Below are 27,363 nucleotides of genomic sequence, written 5' to 3'. Positions count from 1 at the left end.
GTGTGTGTGTGTGTGTGTGTGTGTGTGTGTGTGTGTGTGTGTGTGTGTGTGTGTGTGTGTGTGTGTGTGTGTGTGTGTGTGTGTGCGCGCATGTGTGTGTGTGTGTGTGTGTGTACTCCAGATACCACTGATTGTTCCCAGGAGATTCACTGTATCCAAAACTAAAATGCTACAGAGAACCTAATTAAAGAAAGCTGTCATGTACATTAACAACGCTGACTTATCTGTGACCACAGTCCACTACAGACTGGTGAAAATGCAGATTGTAATTAAACTCTAATAGGTGTGAATAGGCTGTGTGGGTTTGGTAGCAGATGCTTCATACTCCCAAGACTGTAGAAATTCCTGTGGACAGGCCAGTCCAGAGCTGGTCCATGGAAGAATAAACAAGGCTGGTCCACAGCCATACTAGCCGCTCTGTGATGCTGTATTTAGTCCCAGCATTGCTTTGAGCTAAACGCTAAAGTCAGCATGCTAATTTGTTTGTCCTTCAAAGACTTTGTCTTTGGTCCACTGCATGTTTTCTTATTTTAGGTGTATTTATGGCTGCTGAAATTATATGAATTCAGAAATTCTGGCTGTTTCTCATTATGTTCAAGCTGATGACTGACTGCTGCTGTCTACTTCTCATTGTGTTTCCAGTTAATAGGTGGATTTATCCTGGCCATTGGCATTTATGCTGAGGTGGAGAGACAACGCTACAAGACACTAGAGGGGATGTTTTTGGCCCCAGCTTTAATCCTGATCCTCCTGGGAATCGTCATGTTTATTGTGTCATTCATTGGAGTCTTGGCTTCGCTGAGAGATAATCTAACTCTGCTGAAAGTGGTGAGTGGTGTCCTTACAGCCGAGTAGTTTTCACTGTGTGCTTTATTGTCTTCTGTATGAAGGTGCATATAAATTTATATTCATCTATTATTTATACTAATGCATCAGTTTAAAACACTATTTAAAAAAAACACTCTCCGCATACTTTATTAGCAACACCATACCAATACTAAATACTACATAATCCTGGGTAGGGCATCCCTTTGCTCTCAAAACCTCAGTTCTCAATTCAAAGCCTCAACACCTTGTGGAATCTATTCTTCAAGGTGTTGGAAACACTCCTTTGAGATTCTGCTCTGCTGCCATTATTGCGTCACATCACTTCTATAGGTTTGTCAGCTGCACATTCATACTGCCAATCTCTACTACATCCCAAAGTTGATCTACTGGTTTTAGATCTGGGAACTGGGGAGGCCACTGAAGTACACTGAACTCTCTGTCAAGTTCATGAACCAGTTTCATATGACTTTTGCTTCGTGGCATGCTTCAAGATCATGCCAGAAGTAGCCATTAGAAGATGGTAACATGTGGGCGTATTGGGATGCATGTGATCAGAAACAATACTCACATAGGTTCAACGTGTTATTCATTCTGAGAAGCTTTTCTGCTCACCACAGTTGTAAAGAGGGGTTATCTGAGTTACTGTAGCCTTTTTGTCAGCTCCAACCAGTCGGCCCAACAAGGTGTTTCCATCCACAGCACTGCTGCAGGATGTTTTTTGTTTCTGGCTCCATTCTGAGTTAAACGCTAGAGACTGTTATATGTGAAAATCCCAGGAAATCAGCAGTTTCACAGATACTCAAACCAAGCCTGTCTGGCACCAACAGTCATACCAAGATCAGAGTCACTGAGATCACATTTTTTCCCTCATTCTGATATTTGACATGAAGATTAACTGAAGCTCCCGACATGTGTCTGCAGGATTTTATGCACCGCACTGCTGCCACTGTGCCACTGCCACATTGCATAATAAGCAGGTGTACAGGTGTTTCTAACAAAGAGCTTTGTGGGTGTGTAGTTGCGTCATAATGTGGTACTTGTCTGGAATTGTGTAACATAATGACAGCATTAGTGGCCGGTTCTTTAGATGTTGCTTTGCTATGTGTCAGTGTTGTCAGATGGGAAAAGGTAAATGAAGAACTGAAAGAAATTTGTGTGGTTTTGACAGATGCACAGAGGTCATTTCACAGTTCTTTTTGTTGTCTTGTTTGCTAATAGCAGTAGCTGACAGGAAATAAGCAGTTTCCTAACATCACAGTTATAATGAAATAGTGCTGTGTGTTAGTGATTGAAGGGAGTTAAAAAATGGCATGAGATGTCTCTCCTGCATATCATGTATGTGACCATATTTAAGAGGGACAAGATGTGGGAGGTATAAATAGTACATAGTACATGGGAAGAGATATGCATGTTTTTGCCGTCAGTTAAAGCATACCGCAAGAATCAATCCAGCAGTTTTACAGCAGCAGTTTACTTACAATATGTGAGCGTATGCTTCACTTTTACACCAACACAAATGCAGGTATTCAAAACACAAATAAAATGAATACCAACAGTATAAGACAGGGGTGTCAAACTGTTCCACAAAGGGCCGGTGTGGCTGCAGGTTTTTGTTCCAACCAATCAAGAACACACAGTTTGACCAATCAGCTTTCTGAAGACTGAGATCAGTTGATTAAATGAGTCAAGTCTGGTGTGCTGCTGCTTGGTTGGAACAAAAACCTGCAGCCACACCGGCCCTTTGTGGAACAGGTTTGACACCTCTGGTATAAGACATACAGGACTGAACAACTAGATTTGATGCTGGCAGCAGAAAAACAAACAACCTCAAACTAAGCACATCACAGGATGAGGAATGTTTGAAAATGTGATATGTTACACACGTTTTAAATATGCAGTGTATTTAGAAAAGAAGAATGCAGACACTGGGGCTTGAGTTGTTGTCTAGACGCCATCCTATTGAGAAAAGCCAGTGGTGGAAGATCATGACAGATACCATAACTGTGCCCTTGTGTGAGGACATGAATTTGTGTGAGGATTTATTGTATCTAATCTGCTAATAGTTTACTGATAAGTTTAACTCCAAAAAAAAAACAATACTATAAAGACAAATATGTGGGTATATAATGGATCTTTTCTCTGTTGTCTGTTTGATCACAGTTCATGTACACCCTGACAGTGTGTCTGATCCTGGAGCTGCTGGGAGGAGTCTTGGCCCTCGTGTTCCGCAACCAGGTGAGCTGCTGTACAAGGTGTTGATCAATAATCTGTTAGAAAAGTTTATTTATGTAGCTTAATATAAAAAATGAGGATTTCTAGTCAGGAAACGTGCAGGGACAGTATAATCAGACTTAATGTGTTCATTAAGGGGATAGGATTATCATTTATATGATATTAGTATGCTGATGGCACGTTCTGCTTCCGTGACCTGTCTTTATGTTTCTGTAACAGTCTTTCTTTTTCTCTCTCTCACTTTTAATATCTCACTCCTAATCCCTCGCTTATATCCTTTCTTTGTTTCTCGCTTTGTCTTGCTTACTACCTCTCTTCAGTTTTTGATCTAATTTCCCTCCCCGCAATAAAATCCAGGAACGTTCCTGTGCATACTAACACAGCATGATCACTTGTTTTTATGCTGTCGTGACTTGGCAAGCAACTTCCTCCAGAAGCGGTAACAATAATGAACAATACTTTGTACAAAAACAAACCTTTGACCTGACCTGTAACTGTCATTATAACTGGACGTTATTAATTGTTTGGGTATTTTCATTGTCAGAAATTACTGCACAGAATATAGTAACGATTTTGGTTGTTCAGTGATCCTGACTGCAGGTGGGTGATTCAAAATGCAGTCAAATCAACTAGTCAAATCAACTATTAATGCAAATAAGTCTCACTACTACTGCTTCACATTGCAAGCCTCCCATGGTGAGCCTTTTGTAGGCCTTTATTGTGAAAAAGCAGCAAAAAGTTCATCCTAGCCATCATACTTAGTGATAGTATTACGTCACTGTTCATAAAAAAACATCAAGACATTTTTCTGTGATTTTTTTTGTTGTTGTTTTTATAGTGGATTAGTTTTAAATATTGAAAAACAGGAGTGGTTACAGAAACAGTATGCTGGAAGCACGAGGAGCTGCAGGAGGCAGGACCTTGTTTCAGTTTAGCTGAACCTCCAGTAAACAACTCCTTTAAACATAATGAGATTATTGGAAACTCCCAATGTTCGCACCGCAGACTCAGGCTCAGAGCAGGGATACTCATGGTATACACACAGGGCAGGAATCCAAGCCATACAAAAATTCAGTACACCACGGGTGTGTATATTAAAATTAAATTTAATTAATTAATTAAAAGCCTTTTCCTTAAAGCAAATGTCGTCTTAACTGTAACCGCTGTAATTGATTTAAATTTGAAAGTTAAGAAAACAACTGCGTTCTCCACACCGGCACACTGTTATATGCTTCATGTTTGATAAGATAAGATAAGCTACACCTTTATTAGTCCCACAATGGGGAAATTATATCCGTTACAGCAGCAGAGAGGAAGATACAGTAAGATACAGGCACTCAGAATATACAAAAGATCAAAAATAACCATGTACACAGTTTGAGCAGTAGAGGAAATAAAATGCTGTACATATTACACCAAAATTAAGTCCAGGAAGTGTAAGTGTGTGTACAGGTGGTTTGTGTGCATGTGGTTTGCTCAGCACAGCTGGTTGTACAGTCTAACGGCAGCAGGAAGGACGGACCTGCAATAACGCTCCTTCACTGTCTTGGGGTGAAGCAGCCTCTCACCAAAACTATTAAATAAATTTTATGCGGTATCATACGTTAATTATATTTCACATACAATACTAACTATGCCTACAGTCTGCTAATCTACTGTAGTTTTTTTATATAAATGAGAATGAGCTGTAGAAATAAAACCGCCTTGCCTTTGCTACTAGTGGCTAAAACATACTTTGTGACCATGCCGGTGTGAAAACAAACCAAAGTAAATTGTTAGAAAGTGGAATTGGGAAATAGTTTCCCGTCGTAACTGTCTAACACACAACAGCATGAAATGGCTTTACATTTACATCCAGATTAGCAGGAGCGCTGCTGTAGCCTTCATCATGGTTGCTGTTCAGCTTTTTTTTATCAAACTTGTGTCTGTTGTATCAGGAATAACTACAGTGTGCTGAATAACAAGTCATCATTAATGCTTTCTTGTTTTTTTTTTGCACTTGTTTGATTTTATAGAAGTTATTTGTAGAGGTGTATTGAACATAAAAACACTGGTGCAAAATATGTAATTTTACTTTTTTTATTGTTTTATGACCATCTCATTAACATGACAATCAAGTTACAACTGATGGTGCACAAGGCATTAAAATGTAAGTTACATTTGTCATGAACTTTATATACATAAAACTAAAAAACATGTTCCAATTCATGGTTAAAATTAAAATTACAAAATTAATTTGAGTCATTAGACTTACTTTGGACAGGAAAAACACACAGGAACAAAAAAATCACACCTTGAGAATTGAGACTTTCATGTAACAGACATTGGTGGATGATTAACACTAATGTGGTCATATGCCCATGATTCATAGAGCCAAAGTGATTTAATACTGACAGTCCTCTTTTGAGATATTCATTACATAATTTTTCTTGATAAAACCCTCTCTCATTCATGAATATCTAAATGTGGCTCTGTGGGGACAAGCTTGAGTATCTGAGCCTGGGTCTTTTTGCTTCTCTTTAATCCTTTTTAATCATCTCATTTACATGATTGTTACATTAAACATAATAATGTCCTGTCTTCAATTAACTTTTTCATCAGTGTCATGTAATGCATTTTAATGTTGATTTCTGTTTGACAAAAGAAAAGCTAAATTATCAACATTATGATTGTACATTTCACTGTGATAACGGCAGGTTTATTTAAAATACAAGTCCCTCCTTCTCATATGTCATTTCTTCATTTTACTGCTGTCTCATTTACATTGAAATTAAAATAATATAGCGGTGCATGATAAATGTGCACTTTAACAAGATTTCAGTTTCATGTCCGTATAAGTAGATTTCTATTAAGACGGATTTTTCCACATTCTTATTTCCATAAACAACCATGTTTAAGATGATAATGCTATATGAGCTTACTGTGAGTTCTTTAATATTGGTCCAGTGTCGTCTGTCTCTAAGGAAAATGCCTTCGCAGACTAACTCCAAGTCTATAAATCTGCTCCTCATAATGTGGTTTAAACGTGGCTGTTTCGCCCCCATAGATTCACTGTGAAGACCTGATATGTTCAGTGGAGGAAGAAAAGAAATTAAATGGAAAGCTCAGTGCCTTTTAATCTCTGACTCTCATGAGGGTAGCAGTCTCAATTCATTATTATCGGTAGTTAAAAGAGAGACGCGACAGAGTAGTGACTGACCTGAATGAGGAAAAAGGCCCAAAGCTTTGTTACCCTCTGTAATAAACTAGAAATAAAACCAATGCATCAGAAACAGGGAGTGCAGTGGAGTGAAATTAGTGGAATAAATGAGCAGCTCTCTAAACGAAAACATTCAATGGCAAGCTCTCCATGAGCGCACTTAGTGGAGTTCCAAGTTGCAAATATTTATTCTCAGTCTCAGGATAGATTGATACATTAACCTAATGTGACCCCGCTGCACCAGATTGTGACTGACAGATGTGAGCTGTCAAACTGTCATATTTTAATATTCCAGTTCAGTGGATCAGTCACCTTGAGTAGTCACAGCACTTCCTCTCCAGTACTGCCTGCCTGACATGTTGATGGTAGCTCAGCTGTGTCATTGACAAAATGGACATGGCAACATGACCCCCCTTCCATCCCATTAATGCACCCAAACTTTTGTGTGTTTTTTTTTTTTGTTTTGTTTTGTTTTTATTTTTTTCAACCTTGTAGACGGTGGAATTACTGAACAAGAACATCCGCAGGGGCATAGTGAACTACTATGATGACCTGGACTTCAAAAACATCATGGACTTTGTTCAGAAGAAGGTAAGGTTATGACACTCCATGTTTTCTATCATTTGATGAGAAAGACTCCTTTCAACAAAAGACATAAATTAAAAGGTGTGTATTACCTTTTCAAATGTGTCGAAACACGGTTGCAATGCAGACAGAACCCATGTTTAGCATTACAAGGCTGATTCAAGATCTGTTTGAGTAAAAAGTACCACCAGTGAATTTGGATGATCACAGCAAGTTGTGTCCGAAATAATGAGAGAACTGTGCCGAGCCATCTCAGTGCACCTGCTCCCAGAGTACATCATGCTGCCGCACACACAGCCTGAATCTGAAGATCTCATTACCAACTTTTATCAAGCACATGGGGATGCTGTGTCTGGGGGCAGCAGACTGATCCCACATGGAAATTAAGAAGCAGCCTGCAGCAAACTTCACTTGTTCACAGAAAAGAAAAGAAGAATGTTCCTTCAGTCTGCGGGCTTCACACCTTGTGCTATTAGGGAATGTGCTGAGTGACCAGCACCTGTACTAGTGGCACAGGACTGTGACTTGATTAAATTATATTTTAGATGCTTGATGTTGTGTGTGGTAGCTAATTTGGTGGTTTAGCAAATGGAAGTTGCAGCACCTGCCTTAGTTCAGATCCCTGCACTGTGGAACAGGTCAGCCCTTAAATACTTGAATCTAAAAGTCAGAACTTTCACACATGTGTAGACTGGTTGATTTGGCAGGTGTGTTCCCCTGATGTCCAGTGCGCAATTACATTTCAGTTTCTCTATGAGCAACGAGGTCCTACAAGAATACTTAATATTCTCTTAGAGCAGTTATGGTTATTACAGATGAAAGATTTCTGTATTTGAAGTTTTTTTTTTTTTTTTTTTTTTTTTTAGTCTTGAAGGAGTTTGAAGGACAGGGCTCAGCTGGAAGTGATCAAGATTTAAATCTAAATGTGATGACAGTTGTGGAGTGACAGTTTTCTTAGCATTAAACTCTTTAAACTCTTACTTAAAGTGGCATAATCCTTATTTTTATAATAACAATATACCTGATGACAATACAAAAACAGTGTGATATTGTGAAATGTTTTGCTGTTATTGTTGAACCATCACCAGAATCTGCAGCTGCCTTCATCCTTGCAGAGCTTTATACTGAGCATTATGTCATTGTTTAGCTTTCTGGCCCGCAACTTTACTGTTTTGGTTCACTCTCACAGATCTCACATTTGTTTCAGTGCTGGCAAGAATAGTTGCTGGAAAACTATGTTTGTGCAGTTCAAAGTTTAAGTAAAAATATGACTGTGCCATTTTTATTTTGGCGTGACTCCACGTCTTCGGTTAACCTGCACTTGGTTATTAACTTCAAAAGCAGCTCCACTTCATTATCATTCCAAACAAAAGGAGGCTATCTTCCTGCTGGCAGCAGGTTTTTTTTTTAATGTTTATCTTGCGATGTGCTGTTTGAAGATCTTAACTTGCTGGCACTGTGGTCTGCTTGCTCTCATAACAACAAACAGTGCTTCGGTAATGGTGGAAAGCCATTTGGCAGCAGCAGAAGCTATATTTTTCCTATCATGGTGTAAAGCTGATGGTTGGCTCAAGTGTCCTGCAGTAGGAGAGATTTAAGTGTTTTCCTGGAGGACTTGGACGAAAAACAATCAGAAAACCTTAGTGCGGACTGAGGCTGTTTCCACATGTAAGCGGGGCTTGTGGATTTATTTGTGTTTGTGAGGACAATGGCCTAAATTCAACCTTGCTTGTGGGTTTGTGTTGAGTAAAAATGTCCATACACATTTGTTTTTCTCAGTAGTAACTAAAAGATAGAGAGAAAATTCCTCTCGTTGCGTGTGGGTTGGTGGCTCAATGGAAACGTTGTGTGTGAGCAGTCAGAGTGAACCTGTGCTCCCAGTGCTTGTTTGTTTTTTTCTGTTCTTCTGAAGCTGTAGATTATATATCACCTGGCCAAGTATTTTTTATTTTGATGTGTTATGTGTAATGTAACGTGCTCTTGTCAGTTCTTGACATCCTGATATTCAGTCAGTGGAAAACATTTCCAGTAATTTCAGACCAGGAATGACAACTGTAATTTGAACAGGTCAGATGGGACTTTCTTGCAAAATAACAAGTGTAAACTCATTCAGGAAGTGTCTTGTAAAAAAAAAAAAAAAAAAGAGATGAGAGAAAAAAAATTCAAGTAATATTCTATCATAGAAGATCCATGTTTCTGCATGAGCTGCTCTTGTCTAAGATGTTTCGATGTTTGAATCAGACTTGACACTGTCATGTCATGTGTTCAGAACAGGTTTGATTTTAGATGTGTTCAGACCACTTCATATGAATGAGTGTAGAGTGGAAACAATAATCGATTAGTTGATGAACAGAATGACATTTGGCAGCCATTTTGATAACTGATACATCATTTGGCTTTTTTTCCAGGCAAAAAATGTTGAACATTCTCTGGTTTCAGCTTATTGTTAGGACTTATAGTTATTAACCAGTTAATTGACAAAATAATCATCAGATGTACTGGTAATGAAAATAATCATCAGGCTCAGTCCTAAATAAACTCGCTTGAACCCTTTAACCCAGTGTTCCTTGTGACAAAACATACCTTTTAAGCTTTTTGTTCCAGCTGTGTATCATTAATTTATATCAGGTTTGCAACAACAGGAAAAAGAAAAATCCTATCCTGGAGCTACATCACAAATCCATAGATTAGTGGCAGGTCATATCTGTATTAAGTTAATTTCAAGCTGACCTTTCTGTCAACTGCTCCTCAGTATTCTTATGGAAATGTGACATTTATTCCACCAGAAATGGCTGCCTGTTTCTTCAATACTGGAAAAGACAGCAATGGCCCTTTTTCCCACACAATTACATCACATAGTTAATCATAATATCAACTAAGGCAATGTCTTATTGCAATAAACTGAAATTTTTAATTTCTCTCATCAGAGGAAACCGTAGTAACTCCAGACCATTTTCTAATCACAGCTTAAATCAGAGTCACAGCTATCACTGTTCTCAGAGCTGCTGCTGCAGGATTTTGTGGTTCATATCAAGCATTCTTACAGCACTGCAAACAACAAAGGCATTCAGTCATTTGGACAGACACTGACTTCATTTCCCCAGTGCTGTGTGGTTGTTTGACACAAAAGTGATCATGCATATTTATAAGTTCACTTTGGATTCATCACGAGTGGCATTGTTGGCATTTTGGCAAAGCAAGTCAAGCCAATTTTATTTACGCATCATATTTTAAACAGTGCCATGTAAATTTTAATATTTAAAGTCAGTGCTCCTTACGTTAAAATGCATACAGCAACAAGGTGTGTGTGTGTGTGTGTGTGTGTGTGTGTGTGTGTGTGTCTGTGTCTGTGTGTAACTTACATTATCAGAGTCTTTATTGTCTTTAGAGCAGGGCCACAGTCACCACGTATGGATCTTATTCTGTTCTTTGTAACCTAACCTGTGACAAGACCACTACAAGATGACCTGAGGGAGTTCAGTTTTATTTATACAGCCCATTAACATGGATCACAAATTTTTTCCTCAAGGGGCTTTGCAATCTGCACAACATTCAGCACCCTCTCTCTTTAGACCCTCTAAGTGGATTGGAGTCAGTGAGTGGGTCAGAAGTGTGCTGATGAGCTGAATTATTAAGCCCTTTGTGCACTGATAGAAACCAGAAATTGAAGACATGGGTTCTGTCAACAGTTTTTATTGAAAAATATTTTTTCGCGTAAGTGTTTTGTGGATTATCCAGTGTACTAGGCAGTTTTTGGGTTTTTTTTTTTTTTTTGGATCACTATTGATCTCATTAGTTTTGGTTCCATCATTAGCTCTGAAACCCAACTGACACATCATATATGGTACATGCAATATCCAGTTATTTGTATTGGAGTATTTTTCTAAGGCACATTACAGGTAACACAGCAAGGCAGGAAAAGTCACAGTCATCTTAATAATACTTATGTATTGTTTAAAAGAGAAAAAGACAGTATTGTGGGAATGGAATTTAAGGTCTTCAGATCTATAAACAAAAAAATGTTAATTTTTTTATGAAGACACATGATGTAATGTGTACAATGTTAATATATAAATACATAATATGTTAAATGTTATTATGTGATATTCATAAATCTTACCTGTCTGGAGTGCCTTAAGAACCAGATAAAACTGCACAGAGGATATGGTAGAGGGTGGAACACATGCTCTGGCTTAATGGTCTTAGTCATACAAAGATTTTGCCAAGCATTTTTGTGGCTCCTAAAATCTGTCATAGAGGAAACACTGCTTCTTTCATACTTTATGTTTAACCACCAGACTTTCACGTGAGTATTAAACATGAGTTGAAATTCAAAGTGTGGTGTTATTTAAGTTATTTAAAATGCATAGGTCAATGTTGTCCTTTCAGAAGAACCAATCAGTAAGTCCACCTGTCTATTATTGACACTTGGGTTCATCTATTAGAAGCCGTGATTGATTAATTTGGTCTACAGGCGGTGTCCATCCATCAGATAAGAGGCTGGCTTAACCCCTTGACAGGAACAGTCCGTTATTCACATGGGGCGATAGATTGTTGTTGGTTAAGTTGTTTTGCTGTAAATAATCTGCTGCTCCAGACCAGCATAGCTATAAGATAAGAGTTCCTTCTTCTTATTATGGTATAGTACAGTAAAGTCTTAAGGAAGACTGGATGTAGGGGAGATTATTCTTATGACATTTCAACATTTATTACATTTATTATGACTGTGATAATCAGAGGAATTAGAGGATTTGCATTTTTTAAAAAGCAAAAAGAAATCTATGCAATGTTGTCCACCAACATGTGACCTGTACCAAGTCTCCACCCCATGTTTAACTAGGTGCATCTGTTTATAGCCAAAATACATGGAATAACGTCAGTATTTTGACATCACAAATATCAAACTGGTAACGTGATGTGCACTGTCCTGAAGCAAAACCCCGTCAGATACTACAGTATCAGAGACAACCCAGTCAATCAGTTAACACACAATCCACAAGGCGCTGAAGGTTGACTAAGAAAACAGCTCCTGCTGCATTTTTGGTTATGATTGCAAGATAAATGAAGATAAAAGCAGACACATAGCTATACTGTGTGCTGTACTACAATACACTGTACATTAGGACATTACATCCGTCTTTTGCAAAATGTTGAAATACCTGGTGGTTTTTGATGCTCGGAACACTTTCTGTACAGTAAAATTTAACAGCCTGTCCTTTTGTAACCAGAACATGCAATCACCTATAATGTTTCCATCTGCTATTGATCGGCTGATAATTGAATACCTGATTACATCAGGTATTTGTATGGTTGAGACCCTTTTGTTTTCTGATGGTTTATTATCCCTTTTCCTCGGCTTTTGCTGTCTCTCTCTAATTGCTATGGGATTGTACAAAATAGAGACATGACATTTGGCAGGAGGATGGATAATGATTTGTAAGTACTCCCCAGAATACAACTCCACTTGGCCTGATGGGAGTGTAATTAAAGGTACACATGCCAGCGCCTGAGCAATGTTCACAAGAAGGTGATTACAAATGACAGAAACATCAGATCAGAATCAGAATCAGAAAAACTTTATTAATCCCCGTAGGGAAATTCTTTGGTTACGGACAAACTCCCAATGGAAAATGAAAAAAATTGCACAGAGAAAAAAGTGTACACAGAGAAAAAATGTTTCTAAAATAAATAAAGTTAAAGTGAAAAAAATAAAAAATAAAATATATATAATGTAAATAAAAACAAAAATAAAAATAGACAGTTGAATAAAAGTAAAAATACTGCAATACACCCTCTTAGAATGTACATGTACTCCAATATCAGAAAAAACAAAATAAAAATAAAATAAAATAAAAACATAAAAACATCTTAATATTTGCATATGTACATGAGGTTAAAAAGGTTTAAAAATGATGTATACACGGTATACATGGAGTCTGTGATTTTATAGAGTTCGCAATTATATAGTTTGATAGCAACAGTCAAGAATGATTTCCTCTGTTGTGCAGTGTGGAAGAATGAGTCTGTTGCTGAATGAGCTTCTGTGATTGATCAGCAGATAGTGGAGAGGGCGTGAAGGAGAGTCCAATATTGTTCCTACTTTGGACAACACTCTCCTCTCCAACACTGCAGACTGTCTCCACCACAGACTCATAGAACATCCGCAGCATCGTCTGGCAGATGTTAAAGGACCCTAGCCATCTCAGAAAGTAGAGGCAGCTCTGGCCCTTTTTGTAAACAGTGTCCACATTTTTGGACCAGTCCAGTTTCTGATCAAGGTACACCCCTAGGTAACTGTGCTCTTCCACCATGTCCACGTTGACCCCTTGAATGTTAACATGGGTCTACTTCTGCAGTCGTCAGAAAACTTCTGAAGGTGGCAGGTGCAGTAGCTGAAGTCAGTGGTGTAGAGAGTGAAGAGGAAGAGAGAGAGGACAGTCCCCTGCGGAGCCCCTGTGTTGCTGACCACTCTGTCTGACATACAGCACTGCAAGTGCACATACTGTGGTCTGCCAGTCAGATAGTCCGGGCTTTAATGTTGTGTACAGCAGACAAGTCTGTGCATTCCTGTTTTTTCACTGAAAACAGGAAGACAACAGTTTGGTGCACACTTCATCAAGGGTTGATTCCTGATGAAGTGTGCACCAGCTTGGTCATCATCACTGTTAAATTAGATGGAATCAGTGTAATGTACAATATAATGTAAATATATATATATAAGATCATAAAAAAAGTCGACAGTCTTTTTCTGTGATGTTGTAATTAAGTCCTGTTTCCAAATGTTGTGGTCTGGAGTCCTTCAGAGTTGTTCTAATAACTTATGGTGCCACTAAGTAAACAATCTGAAGTGGAAGTGAATGAACCCTTTTTAGCAAAACTATATATTTTTTTTAAATCTTTTAATCTTTAGCCTATAATCGTTCATGTCACAATATTCCTGCATGGGTGCCATGTAATAATGAAGGCAGGGAGTACTGGATGAACTGACTTGCGTCTTGAGACACACACTTCGAGGAGTCAGCTCAGCTGGCCAGTTACCCATCCAGTGAGTTACTCACACTGCCAGTCTGCCAGTGAATAGCCGGTCATCAGTAGGTTAAGCAGCTGGCTAAAAAATCAGTCACTCCCTCTGCAAATATTTCATTCTGAGGGACATGACTGACTCTGAGGATTTTCCCTCGCTAACTGATATCTGAAGAATATTTGCCATCCGACAGTGAAGATGATAGGAAACCACAGGAAAAATTGAAAAAGAAAAGAGAAAATGGTAAAGAAAGGTTCATCTGTGACTCCAGCAGAGACAGTGTTTGATTGAGACAAGGATGAAAATAGTGGAAAACACTAGTCATTTCGTTTGACTTCTTTTCCTGCAATGTTAGTCAACAAATTGTTGGGTGATCAGTCATCACTTTGAAAGTGAGTGCGGGGATAGTCTTTTTTATAGTCTGAGAGGACGGAGGGACTTCACTTATCTGCTGCAGTCTCATTGGTGTTGACAGATATTTTGAGAGGTTGGTCAGGTTGGTCTCATGAGGATGCAAAAAAACCATGTCTTCCCAAAGACAGGTTTTACTGCAGGACTGTTGGATTGCAGTGTACTGCACAGCAGCACCTACTAAACTCACTGTGAACTTGTAATGCTTTTGGATTTTTACTTAGCAGTTGCAGACATTAATCACATCATAATTGCTTTGCCTTCCTGTGACCTTGTTTGGGTCCTTACCCAGTGCTGGCGTTCTGTGGTGTCGCGCCAGGGAGAGGAGGGAGTCACTTCCTGGCACACTGGCGTCATGTCAGCATACTGATCACCCCGCCTGGCAAAGAGCAGCCTCATTTTTATTCATTTATTTATCTACTCTGTTTATCTCTTGTCTCGTCCTCTCTTACTGTCTCTCTTGGTGTCTGACCCTTCCTCCTATTTGTCCTCTTTTTCTCTCTTACTGCCTTTCTGACTCACTTCCTCCCTCCCAATAAAATATGTGTCTCAGTAAATGTCTACAAAGCAGATTTAATAGTGTTGCTCTTGGGCTTTTCTGTGAGTGTTTATTCTCTGCAACTATGCAGCTGCTGTCTACTCAGTGAAAGTATAAATCAAATAGAAATTACTGATAACAGATTACTGGGAAGTTAGAGGGTTGGTGTAATTTGTTTTGAGTGTTATCATTTGAGGAAGTACATTTTTCAGTTTTATTGAAATACTGAAAAGCATTTTGCCTCAGGTGGTTGTCATATCTATCGTATTACTAGACTTTTTTAATTGGCCATTCACCAATTGGCCATGCACAGGCTTAGCTAATAACATTAATAACAGCTGCATCACATTAATGTTATTTGTTACAACTGTGCCTTTACTGCCATTAGAAGTTCAAGTGTCCATCATGACAAAAATGCTCTGTTATTTGCATCAGATTACTTTGTATTTTTATGGTGATTTAATTATAATTCACATTATTGTTGCTGGACAGAGTCATTGTCTAAACAGTCTTTAAATGACATAACACAGAAACACTCAAACTTAAACCTAATAATGAAGTTGTTTGAAACAGCGTGTTTGAAGTGACTGAAAAGCTCTCAGCCAAAAGCAATAATCATTACCTTTCTAAAGATAGCTTGTGAAACCTCATTTATTGTTCCCATGAAGTAATAATATTTTGTTTTCTTGAGGGTTTGTCCTTAATTGCTGAAATAGAGGGCAATAAAAAATAATTGGTTGGCGTCACACTATTTTGTGCCTGTGAACCAACAACATGGGAGGTTGGCAGGTATCAATTTGTTGTTTGTGGCTGCAAGTGTTATTGATTCGGGGGAGACACTTCAGTTTGTGATGCTGCTGCTTTCAAATGCTGGCTGAGCCTGTAGGATGGATGAGAGAAACCTTTAATTGGAAAAAGATAAATGAATGTATTTAGATGTTAATGCACTTTAATGTGAGGGAGGACGCATAGAGCCTTGTGGTTGATCTGATCTGGACAACTGCTAAAAACTGTTGTTTTTATTTTATCCATAGATATATGACATAATTACAGTATAGTGCTCATCACTTACAAATTTCTATTGTCCAAATTAATGATTCACAGCAAATTGAAATTAAAAAAGTTTGTGATTGATTTGCCATGTTGAGATTTACAGTAATTATAATATTATGTAATATTATTATAATGCATATCCTAATATATTGTATGTATATTATACTGTAACATCATAATATTGATTTCAACCATGTTGTCCAGCCTTACCACCACCTGTACACAGATTTTAGAAAAGTAAGAGACAAACACATACTTATAAAACAGACTCATAATTACATGCAAATTGTCGTTAATCATGGTTCACTTCATTGCAAAATGTTACTGACGTTGCATGAGCACAGCAGAAAAAAAAGTGTTTACAAAGTTGTTTACTTTTTATCTCTCCACCTCTCTCTCACTCATTCACCCCCTACATCTTCATCCGTCTCATTCTTTATTTCTATTCTTCACTCTCTTTCTCCTTCCAACTTTTCTCTCTTCCACAACTTTTCCTGCAGTTTAAGTGTTGTGGAGGTCAAGAGTATAAAGACTGGGCGGTCAACATGTACCACAACTGTTCGGCACCTGGTCCACTGGCCTGCGGCGTTCCATATACCTGCTGCATTACTACTAAGGTATGTATCAGTCACTTTTGCTGTTAGTATCATCCCAACACTAACTGCTACAGGATCTGGAGCCACTGTTGTACAGTACAGTACCGTATACTGGCTGTATGTGTTTTCCTGTACTATTTCTACTACTCTTGTTACTGCTGCTGCTGAAATACTAGTTACTGCATCCATGGCTGCCACCTGTTCCACTACAGCTTGGGTTCAGCTATTATAACTAAACCAGTTCTTTAACTACTGCTGGTATTATACTGTCACTATAAGTGCTACTTAATTCATTTCATGCTAGTTTGTGGTGTATTATATGATTATACAACTAATCATGGTCATCACAATGTCAAGTCAAGTCAATGCAGCACTGACCTAGAAAACGAGGCATAAACATCAGTGCCATCATGGTCTCAAACAGCTTAAATGTTTACAGGCACACATGATTTTTGCATTTCACTTAATATTAAAGAGGAACTGCCTCTGTTTTACACATTAAAGTCTTTTAGTGTTGAGGTGTATTTTATACACCTCATCATGAGTCCAACAACGTCAGAGGGTCAAAGGAGTGCAAAGCTATTTTCATGTATGTTAAGTACTGGAATCATCAAAATTTCTTTTGCTCAGGAAGGCTCTTACTAACTGAATGACTGCTATGTCAGTCCCTGCTAACTATAGCTGTCAGCACCAGCCAGAGCCCATGGAGAAAGGCACCACATGGTTATATATGTGTTTACTAGTTGTAAAGGTCAGTGTTTGATACTAGCATCTGTAACATTACCTATAGCTCTTGGATAATGCAAACATTTCATCATTCCTGGCTCCATTTATTTACTACAGGTCTGTGAAGCCCTGAACACTCAGTTTGTATGTCATTATAGTAATAGCTGTAATAGTGTGGAGTTTCATTTAAAATGCATCTCATCATCCTTATGATGGTGATTAAGCCTGTGCCATGCCAGACACACTCACAGGCAATTTTCTCCCACACAAAACACAACATGTACCCTCTCTAATTTATACACCTACACTCTCGGAGTTTATAAAGAGAGAACAAAAACTTTTTATTCAGGCAACACTGTGATGAACAAGCTTATACTCCCTCACAGCTGAACTCATGAAAATGAAACCACCAGTCCTTCATGCCTTGTTGTCAATCCTAAATTCAATGACCACAGCTATGCGTTAGGATTTTCTTAATCCACAGTTTTGCATTATTGTGAGTCAGTTGTGATAACATGGTTAATTAAGTGATAAAAATGTCAATTTTCATATTAACTGGCAGCATGTGATGTCTGTCGTTGTTTCCCTCATTTCAGTGGATGTAATTTATTTTTCAGCCTGCTGTTTTAGTATTCTATTTTCTTTATTAATGTTGGCTCACCTCTGTTTACTGAGGAGGAAACATTGTTAAGCACCCTAAAGGCAGCCATTATAATATGGTAGTAGTCAGACCTGCATTTATCACAGTTTCAAGAATGGAACAGTGATGCCCCAATATTTAATTCTTAGTGTGGTTTCCTGTTATTCACTGTATTCAGTTTCCTCTGTTTGTCAGTAACTATTATAATAGCGAGAGCCACTGCTGCCAGGGTTTATCATCTCTGTACATAAATGTATCAGGGCAAAATTCTCTCATGGAGTTAAATTTGGTCTTGAGAGAGAGACAAGATGGACAAGAAAAAACTGGCAAAATACACAACCCTGTGTGCCAGAGACAACAGCCAACAGAAGTTCTCAGAAACAGAAGGCATGTCTTGTTGAACCTGCTTGACAACTATGATTTATTTATAATAACTTATTTCTTAGAAGTAGCAAGTACCAAATGCCATTTAAAGACATAGATAGCACATATCATTGATAAAAAAAAATATATTATAAAATATAACAAATTACACTATTTGTTGGAAATACTAGAATTCCACATAATTTTGCCACATATTTTTCTATATCAACAGTAAAATGCATGTTCTAGTGATGCCTTTTTTATAGATCAGTTGTGTAAAAGGTTCAGGTAAATTGTGCTTAACATCTCATATAATTATCTAAATATCTAATATTTGGATAACATATGACATCCATATGTAGGTTCACGTCCATTATCAACGACCTAACAGTCCATGAGTATTTGCTCCAGTAACTGGTCAAAGTCAGATAATGGCTGCTTCACAGTTCAGTCATCTACTTTATAATCTTTGTAGTTATGCTTGTTATTTCAAGCCTGGTTCATATTAACATGAAGCAGCAATTAACTCCACTTGATTGAGCATGGCGTTTCTTTTTAGACAGAGGACTGGCAAGTTTTTCCCACTTGTTTCATTGAAATAAATGGAGCTGGGTCAACATCGCCTGCTGTGTGTCAAACTCATAAATACACAGATTCATTCTTTTTGCCCTTTTAATGGTTTATTTTCCTCTTCAGTTCTATGGGATCTCCTGTTGTAAGTTATCCTCACACTCGTGCTTCTAATCATACCAGTCACATTAAAAATCTCCAAAATAAAGTCTAAAAGACTTTTAAAAAAAGGTGATCACTCCTTCCATCCTCTTCTTCCTGTGCCAGACAGCCATGAGAGGTTTGCAGTTTATCTTATCTTATTTGAATATTTGAAAATATTTCAAAATTTGAATGTGGAAAAGGCTTGGTCACATGCTGACATACACACTGTACAGTTTTCACATGCACGCACACACACACACTTACAGTCTCAGGTATTTGAAGTGTGTGTCTCCATGTGTGACACAGTGTGTTACTCCTCTTGAAACATGAAACTGTTTGCAGGTTACTGACTGTCTCCCTCTGACTTTTTATTTCAGACTGTTAACTTTATCTCGCTGCTTCTCTCCCCTTCAGCATAATGAAGTGGCCAATACGATGTGTGGCTACAAGGTGCTGGATAAAGAGGTGAGACCATGAAGACTGACATTTCAGTCATTAATTAAAGCAAGGGAAGAAAACAACAAAGGAAATAAAGCTTTTCAAAATTTCTGTAAGTGGAATGTTATTCAAGGTTTTTTGTTTTAGCTGAGCAAAGTCTGCCCTCCGGTCTGCCCATTGACTGGAGGTCAGGCCTCACAGGTTGCTAAGTTGCTGCTAAGATTATTTTCATCTTCAGTTACTATACAAATAAAAATGAAATGTGTCCTTACGAAATGTACCATTTTAAATTTATATTTTATATTTCACATATGGAACATTATAGAATTTGAAAATGTAAGTAAAAACCAAACCTCACTTATCTGAGGTGTTGGAGCTGTTGGAGTCTGATAACCACACATGTAAAATAACTGATTGGTGTGTTTTCTCAGGTTTTGGCTGGAACTGTTATTATTATATATTATATTATTATATGTTATTATAACTGTGAAAACCAGCTGATTAAAAAGTGTTTTGTTTCTTATAGCGTTTGGACTTGACTGAAATCATTCATATCCGAGGCTGCACTGATGCTTTCTTCATCTGGCTGATGGACAACTATAAGATTATGGCTGGACTTCTGTTAGGGATCCTACTACCTCAGGTACACACACACACACACACACACTCACACACACACACACACATATGAACGTAACTTTTATCTCTTTAAGCGGTGAAATATTCATGATTCTCAGCATAGTTTGTTCCTTATGTGCATAAGGAAAGGCGTTGATGTTTAGTACAAACAACCGTGTGTGTGTGTGTACTGATCTCAGCATTGCACAGCTTGTGTCTAAATATATAAATCTAACTTGTATAATCTTTTAACTAAACTTTGTGTGATACTCAAAGGGTAGAGGTGTTGTTATTGTGTGTTATTTGTGGCTTCACTTATTGTTCACTTATTGTCGCTTACTTGCTAAAACTCTCACCACCGGCAGGGATTTAACAAGTGCAGCTTTAGTTTCAATATGTTTGTGAATAACAGAAGCACAGTGAAATAAAACATTTATCCATATTCAAACAGCCGTTCAAATGCAAGCAGCTGCGATGACTAAGCGGGAGAAAATGTAAATTGCTTTACCTCAGGTACATCAGACAACTTCACTGCAACAGCAGTGATAAAATAAGCAGTGCAATTTTCACAGAATGCTTTGCATGCTGGTCCATTTCATTAAGGTTTCAGGTAAAACAAGCAAAACTCTCAATACGGCAACTTACTGACAAAAGATAAGATTTTTGCAATTGTCTGACTGGTGTTAAAAATTAATAGTAATAATAATAATAATTCATATTAAAAATATCATCCAGGATATAATGTGACACTTGTAAACCTACATATATACACTTGATGGGGTTTACACTGTACGTTTTCATGTTCATGTTTTTTTTTAACCAGATCCATTAGAGGATGTGAGTGTGACAGAGACAGAAGCTATTTTCCATCACTTTGTAATTTCTGTCCTCTCACATCTCATTTTAACGTGATGCATTAAAATCCAGACACACACAGACACTCACTCACTGGCAGCTATGAATGTATGAATGTAGATGGTGCTGGACTTTAATAAGCATGATGGGCTTTAGTGAGCAGAAGCTGTCAGTCAGTCATCCAGTCCACAACTGCGGTGCTTCTCATTTCATGTCTCCTCTCTTATTGCCCTACGACTGACCTGAAAAATTGATCTTGCTCGCCATCATGAGGGACGTGTGAGTTCCCTTATTTCTGTTTAGAGGTGCGAGGATGCTTGAGACCATCCATCAGAGATTCCATCAGTCTTGCACACACCAAATTTATTAGAAATCTGATCAAACTGATCTGACACTGCATCACCGCAGCATCATGGATAGTGGAGTAGTCAGGGAAAGGAAGTCTTTCAGCATCTCAGCTCATATGTGAACTAAATTATTTCTGCGAATTCAGAGACATTCTCATCTTAACTTGGGTTATTACATATCGTTTTTTATCAATAAATGCAGATGAAAATAATTCATTGATAAAGCCTTGTCAGCTTATTTCCTTTGTCTGAACAGTAACTTTACAAAATGTAGCTTGATGGAGCTGATCACTAGATAAATAAAAAATATAGGTTGAAAGTGAATGTGCAGATGCAAACTCTCACATTGGAAGGTAACACACAAGTAAGACAAACATAGAGACATTTAAGACAAAGGAGAAACTTCCATGGTGACCTCCCTTCCTTCCCTTCCCATACTTAGCTTCTCTCTCTCTCTCCCTTTCTCTCCTGCTCTCTAGTTCTTTGGTGTGATAGTCAGCTGGTTGTATATCACTCGTGTTGAAGACGCCATCAGTGAGTACGGTAACTACATGGATGGGCTGCTGGGCTCAAACACACAGGAAAGAGAAATCAAGAGCCACAGCCGAGTCACTAAATGGTTTAAGTGTATGCCAGATATCGACTGATGGAGACACAAACAACAGAAAGCAGCAAATGGGCTCCTGCCGACATTTTTTTTAAATTATTATTTTATTGGGAAGAAGGAAGTGTTTGGCAACCAGATTATTTGTAATTTAATATTAAAGCGTTCTTTTTTCAGTTTTACTATAAACTTACACTATGTATCCAAGTAAATAAATAATTAGTTTCAGGGTTAACATACAGTGTACTAATCTGTAAGTGGGAAATGAGAGCTTTGGATGTGTGCTTTTAGCTGTATTGTGCCTCAGACAATCTCAGGGATAAACACAACAATCAGTCATTTTTGCTTCTGGTGTTATGACATGAAATCAGTCTCCTCTTTACAACTACTGGTCATATTAGACAGCCATTGTCTGTTGCCAAAAAACCTGCAGTGCTCATTACTATAGGACACCATTTCATCTGAAAGCAGGAGGTGTTTGCCTTAATTGTATATAGAACTGAACATACTCTGAGGTTTCAGACTAGAAAATAATTATTTTAAAATACAGGCCTCTGGAGTAAGAATTTATACCCTGAATATTCCCTTAGGGCCACAGGTGCTCACTGAACCTTCATGATGTGTCCAGCACAAGAAGTATTTGCTATATTTGCCATATGCTCGTAATGGACATTTTCTTAATCTCGTCAACTCTTTAACTAACTTTGTCTCTCCGTTTGAACTAAAGTGCCCTGGTGAATTATGAGAAAATGCTAAGCTACAGTAAGCAACCTACAGTATGACATATTTAACTTATTAACATTTAACTAAAAATAATAAATTTTCCACTTAATGTGACTAAATGTGGATTTGTTGCCTAAACCTGACCACTCACAGGGCTTAGGATTAAAAACCCCAGTATACCGTGTCAAGTCCTGCACTTTGTACACCCTCTATCTACCCAAACCCTCCCTACAACTTGTTACTTGACTTGCTACGCTTGAAAAAATGTTGCACTGAACAAATTCCAGCTCAGTGCAACAGGTAGCTATTACATTGGTCTCAAAATAGAATTGAGACCAATGTGCCAATAATTTGATGTGTAATTTCTAAGACAAAGGTTTGCACACAGGCACACAGGCATTAAAATAGGTTTGCCAAACTGTAGCGTAGATAAAATTGCCTTAGAACATCCTGCAAAGTATTATCCTTTATGGTTTCAAGTTTTACAGATGCACGCTTGTCATGATATAAGTGAATAATGTGATGTTCATGTGTTACTGCACTTTGGTTTAATGTGAAGTTGAAAGCTGAGACCAAAGACTTAATCTTTCTTGAAGCTGATTTATATTTCACATCTCCCTGCCTTTGTACATAATGACGCGTTTAATGCTGTACTTACATCACTGCTAAAACACAAGCTTTTCAAGTTGTTTCTTTACAAGGCCAAACAGGACTTATCAAGGTTTACAAAGTAGCCCGTTATTCTTATTGGCATATTTGCCATTTCAGGGCCAAATATCTAATACTCCTTGTTGAAGGAGTATTGTTGAATCAGTCAGTGCAGCTCATGCTAAGCTGGCTGCAGTTTACATGTACAAAAAGACTACACTTGATTTTCTGACATATAACACTGATATTTCCTGTTTGGCCTTGTTGAGAAAAGGGCAGCGTTCACACCGAGTCAGGCTTTCAGGCTTTGTGACGTCTGCATCTCTATTGTTGTTGATAAACAGGAAACAAGTCAGATTCAAGATAAAGTAACAAACGTCAGCTGCTCACTGGTTAAACTGCAGTGAGAAGAAAAGGTCTGAGTTTTATGTTTTGTAATGTAATTATTTTGGATGTAAAGAGTTTTTTTTTTAAAGCACACACACACACACACACACACGCGCGCACACACACACACACACACACACAGTCACGCAGTTGTTTCCACCCTGGTCACTTCATCTGTCTGCCTCATTAACCCAAACACACGTGTGCCACATGTAAGATGCTCTAAATGAAACCATCATGACTACAGTCTGATACCACAGTACCTACACATCACAGTTAAAGTGCCACTGTTGTCTCTTTATAGGAATAATATGATGCATACATGTATATCCAAAGTTCAAGGTGAAGTTCAGGTTCACTGGGATTTACATCATATGTCTTTAGAAATTAATATCATTGTCAGTTCTTTGACTTGTACAAACCACATTTATTAAAGTAAGAAGTTTGAGTGTGCAAAATAAAAGTGTTTTAATACGGTTTTATGAGTTTTGTTGATTATCTTTGAGCTGACTGTAGCGCTGAATAGATCTTCTTGTAAAGGGGTATTTGAAGGTTGGGGGGCTGTTAAATAAATGATAACTGATATCACACTGTGTTTACAAGGGCAGGCTTCACCCTGCGTCACTAGCAGGGTCTAAATTTTTCATGTAAAAGTATGCAAATTAAGTATACGAAAGGTCCAACTATGAAAACACTGTGGTGGAAAAAATAGAAAAGACCCAGCCAGAGAACATCTTAAAATTACTTTGGCTAATATCATTCATACAAAGCAAAGTAGTTGGAAGTGAAAGCAGTGACATTCAGATTCCATTTCAGTTTACAGATGTTTAGCCAATTCCATCCTCCACACACACACACATTGCATTTGTATGCAGATTTAGGAGACAGAGAAACTTCTTGGTTCTTATCATAAGAAGAATTTAATGGACTGATGTTTTGTTGATTCATGAAGTCATTAAATTAAGACTACAATATTAAAGACAAACATTAGAGAGAGGAAATTAATCTCTTCTGTGTTGTTTTTAAGAGCAAAAAAATTTGGTGAAGTCAGGTTAATCAAAGACAAAGGAAAAAGATCAGAAATTTAAAAAAAAATATGAAAATTAACAGTGTACTCTACACACTAAGCAATAAAACCTGCTGAGCAACATCAGTGACATTGAAAAAGCATCCGTTGTTACCCTACAGTGAAAAAATAAATGTCTAATAAATTATGTAACTGAGAGTTTAACCAACTAGTCTTGAACATGCAAAAAAACAAAAAATAAAATATGAATACATTGAGCTGATTTGAACTTTCAGTTGCATTACAGAGGAAACCAAGATGCTTCCTTCTCAGTCACAGATGTCTGTGTGTTATCTCAGCATTACGTAAGCCTGGTTAAACCAACTTTGATTGCATCTCCTTCACTCATTAGAAGAACTAGAGTGGAAATTGTTGCAAAGACCAAACCCTGAGTGGGGAGTGTCCAGAGTGGTTTGCTGTTTATTTGTTTCATTCTTTTTCCTACCTTACTCCGGCTTCTCCTGCTGTTTTGAGGACTTCCTGCAGAATGGAACCCTTTAATATTTTACTCCTACCACCACCACAGAGGAGAAGATTATTTTTCTTTGCCACCAACAAGGAAGAACCTGTTGTGCATGGTCTAGATGGAGTGGTCATGTCGAGCTGTTCCACCAACACACAGCTTAAAATAACTTGTTTGGTTTCCTCCCTCCAGCTCTTATTCTTGCTACTACTCCTCAACTTGAATAAATAAATAAATAAATAAATGTGTGTGTGTGTGTGTGTGTGTGTGTGTGTGTGTGTGTGTGTGTGTGTGTGTGTGTGTGTGTGTGTGTGTGTTACTACATGATCGTGAGTACAAATTTATGATCAGTGTTTATTTGCCTTTCTCTCACTTTCTTGTGAGAAACCTTTAGCTGATCTATGTGACTGTCGGTCATCTCTGCCCATCTCTTATCTTCCTGTTTTTCCCTTGACTTTCAGTTCTCCTCTTCAGCTGTTCACATGGAACCACATGAGGAAACAGATGTAGAGAGAGCAGTACAGAGTCATGCAGACAGCCGGCCTTATAGGACTTTCCTGGAAATGGTTCATTCCCTTGTTTATTTTGATATATCATATTATAATCTTATAAACTACAGCCTTTCAGCGGAAATTATTTACCAAATATTTTCTTCTACCAGTTTTCAATACCAGTGGAGAGTGCGGATTTTGAAGAAAGCATCAAGCATGTTGATGAAAGGCTCTGTAACCCTTCCATACTAGACACATTTGCTGAAAGCATGTCCATCGACAGTGGTGTAGCTATGACCGACAGGATATATCCTACTGGGAAATATAAATCGGTTATTACTCCAGAGCCACCCACAACAGGACAACCATAGCACACTGACACAAAACCATAAATCCGCTTGAAGTCTGTTGACCTTTTACTTCTTTCTGCACCTTGCTGAGCCAAAAGTTGTTTTTTTAGTATGGGTTCTCCCAATTGGCCACGTGTTGTTAGTTCAGGGTTGAGTAACTAATTTTGTGCTCTAAGACCTTCACTCAGACTGAATAAACAATGGCAGTGGTGTGCCATTAGGACAAACAAGGTAAGCAGTGCTTTACCAATTAAAGCTAAAAATAAACATAAATTAGAATGATACCAAAGTGGAAGCAATATCTCTCCTTGCATCTCAGAATAGCATTCTGTCCTGTAAGGGATCTATTGTTGCCTGTTTGCATCCATTTTGTAATTTACTGCCCTCTTGTGGCAGCAGTAGGGTATTGTCTCTGGAAGCTCAGTTGACTACCTGCCTTTGCGTCTATCTTTTCTGTCATTTTCATGGGTGTGGCCATGTCCTGTAGACAAAGGCTGTGAAGCAGCTTTTTTTTTTTGACGTTTGAGTGGGTGCATTGTTGATAATCCAAAGTAACCTTTCAGCAGAACGTTTTTGATTTTCTCTTAGTTATTTTGTCTGCTCAGTAGCACTTTGAATTAAAAAGCTGGAAAACTGAACCTATACCCTGTTAAAACAGAACAGGTGAGAACATATATACACAGAGAGAGAGGGAGTGTGTGTGTGTGTATGCTGTCTCCTCCTACCCATTCAGCTTCTATCAATAGGCCACTTATACGAAGTTAATGGTCTAACACAACTACTAAATTGTTCAATTAAAAGCATGCTCTGCTTGACAGTGCTAATAAAGTTGATGCAAATCTGATCCAGTGGACTGGGAGAGAAGCACTGTTGCCATATCTGACAGTTCAATAATATCACATTTAAGTTACTGCAATACGATGTAAAGAGTCAGAATTATGGCATTATGATTGTAAGAGCTTTAGTCAAATGTTTGAAGTTTGAGTCCAGCGGCAGATTATTTTTTGCAAGAAAAAATATAATGATAATAATAATAAATAAATACAAAAATAACCTCACCCACATGGTTTTGTCATGTTGTGATTCATCTAAATTCTGCATTTAAATGGATTGTTTGCTGTTAGCTTGTTTCTGATAAGTTCAGTAAGAGAGCTAATGGGGACACAACAACGATAAACCTTTCAGTTAAACAGGACTTTTTTCTTAGTTCAACACAGCCAAGGAAAATGCAACTAGTAAAAGTAAAATCTTGCAGCCTTCAGGTTGTTAACAATTCCATTAATATAACTTTGACTGAACAGATACAGTATAGTCTCTATTCTTCTTTTCCCACTTCACAGACACATCCTCTAGCTCTCTATGTCTCAGACACACACACTGACACTGTGTCACAGTGTCCAATAATGTGTGGGAGGGCACTGGTCATTTATTAGTCTGGCACATAGCCCCGTGTCTGGACTGATG

At 37.9% G+C, this 27,363-nt stretch overlaps 1 protein-coding gene across 2 annotated transcripts in view; it reads left to right on the top strand.

Moving 5' to 3' along the window:
- Positions 1 to 26,885, top strand: part of tspan15 (tetraspanin 15) — a 33,628-nt gene extending 6,743 nt beyond the window's left edge. The window contains exons 2-8 of one of the 2 annotated variants that reach the window (XM_041030933.1): positions 643 to 828; positions 2,989 to 3,063; positions 6,755 to 6,850; positions 16,371 to 16,487; positions 19,324 to 19,374; positions 19,874 to 19,990; positions 25,520 to 26,885. In XM_041030933.1, the coding sequence (XP_040886867.1) occupies positions 643 to 828; positions 2,989 to 3,063; positions 6,755 to 6,850; positions 16,371 to 16,487; positions 19,324 to 19,374; positions 19,874 to 19,990; positions 25,520 to 25,801 (924 nt within the window). In that variant the 3' untranslated portion in view covers positions 25,802 to 26,885. Of the gene's footprint in view, positions 1 to 642; positions 829 to 2,988; positions 3,064 to 6,754; positions 6,851 to 16,370; positions 16,488 to 19,323; positions 19,375 to 19,873; positions 19,991 to 21,646; positions 24,099 to 25,519 lie in introns of those variants that run through there. The other variant, XM_041031012.1, reaches the window with a different exon arrangement.
- Positions 26,886 to 27,363: the final 478 nt, after the last annotated feature.

This window comes from Toxotes jaculatrix, chromosome 1 (assembly GCF_017976425.1).
Source record: "Toxotes jaculatrix isolate fToxJac2 chromosome 1, fToxJac2.pri, whole genome shotgun sequence".
NCBI classification, from domain to species: Eukaryota; Metazoa; Chordata; class Actinopteri; family Toxotidae; genus Toxotes; species Toxotes jaculatrix.
This window is presented reverse-complemented; position numbering and strand designations above follow the sequence as displayed.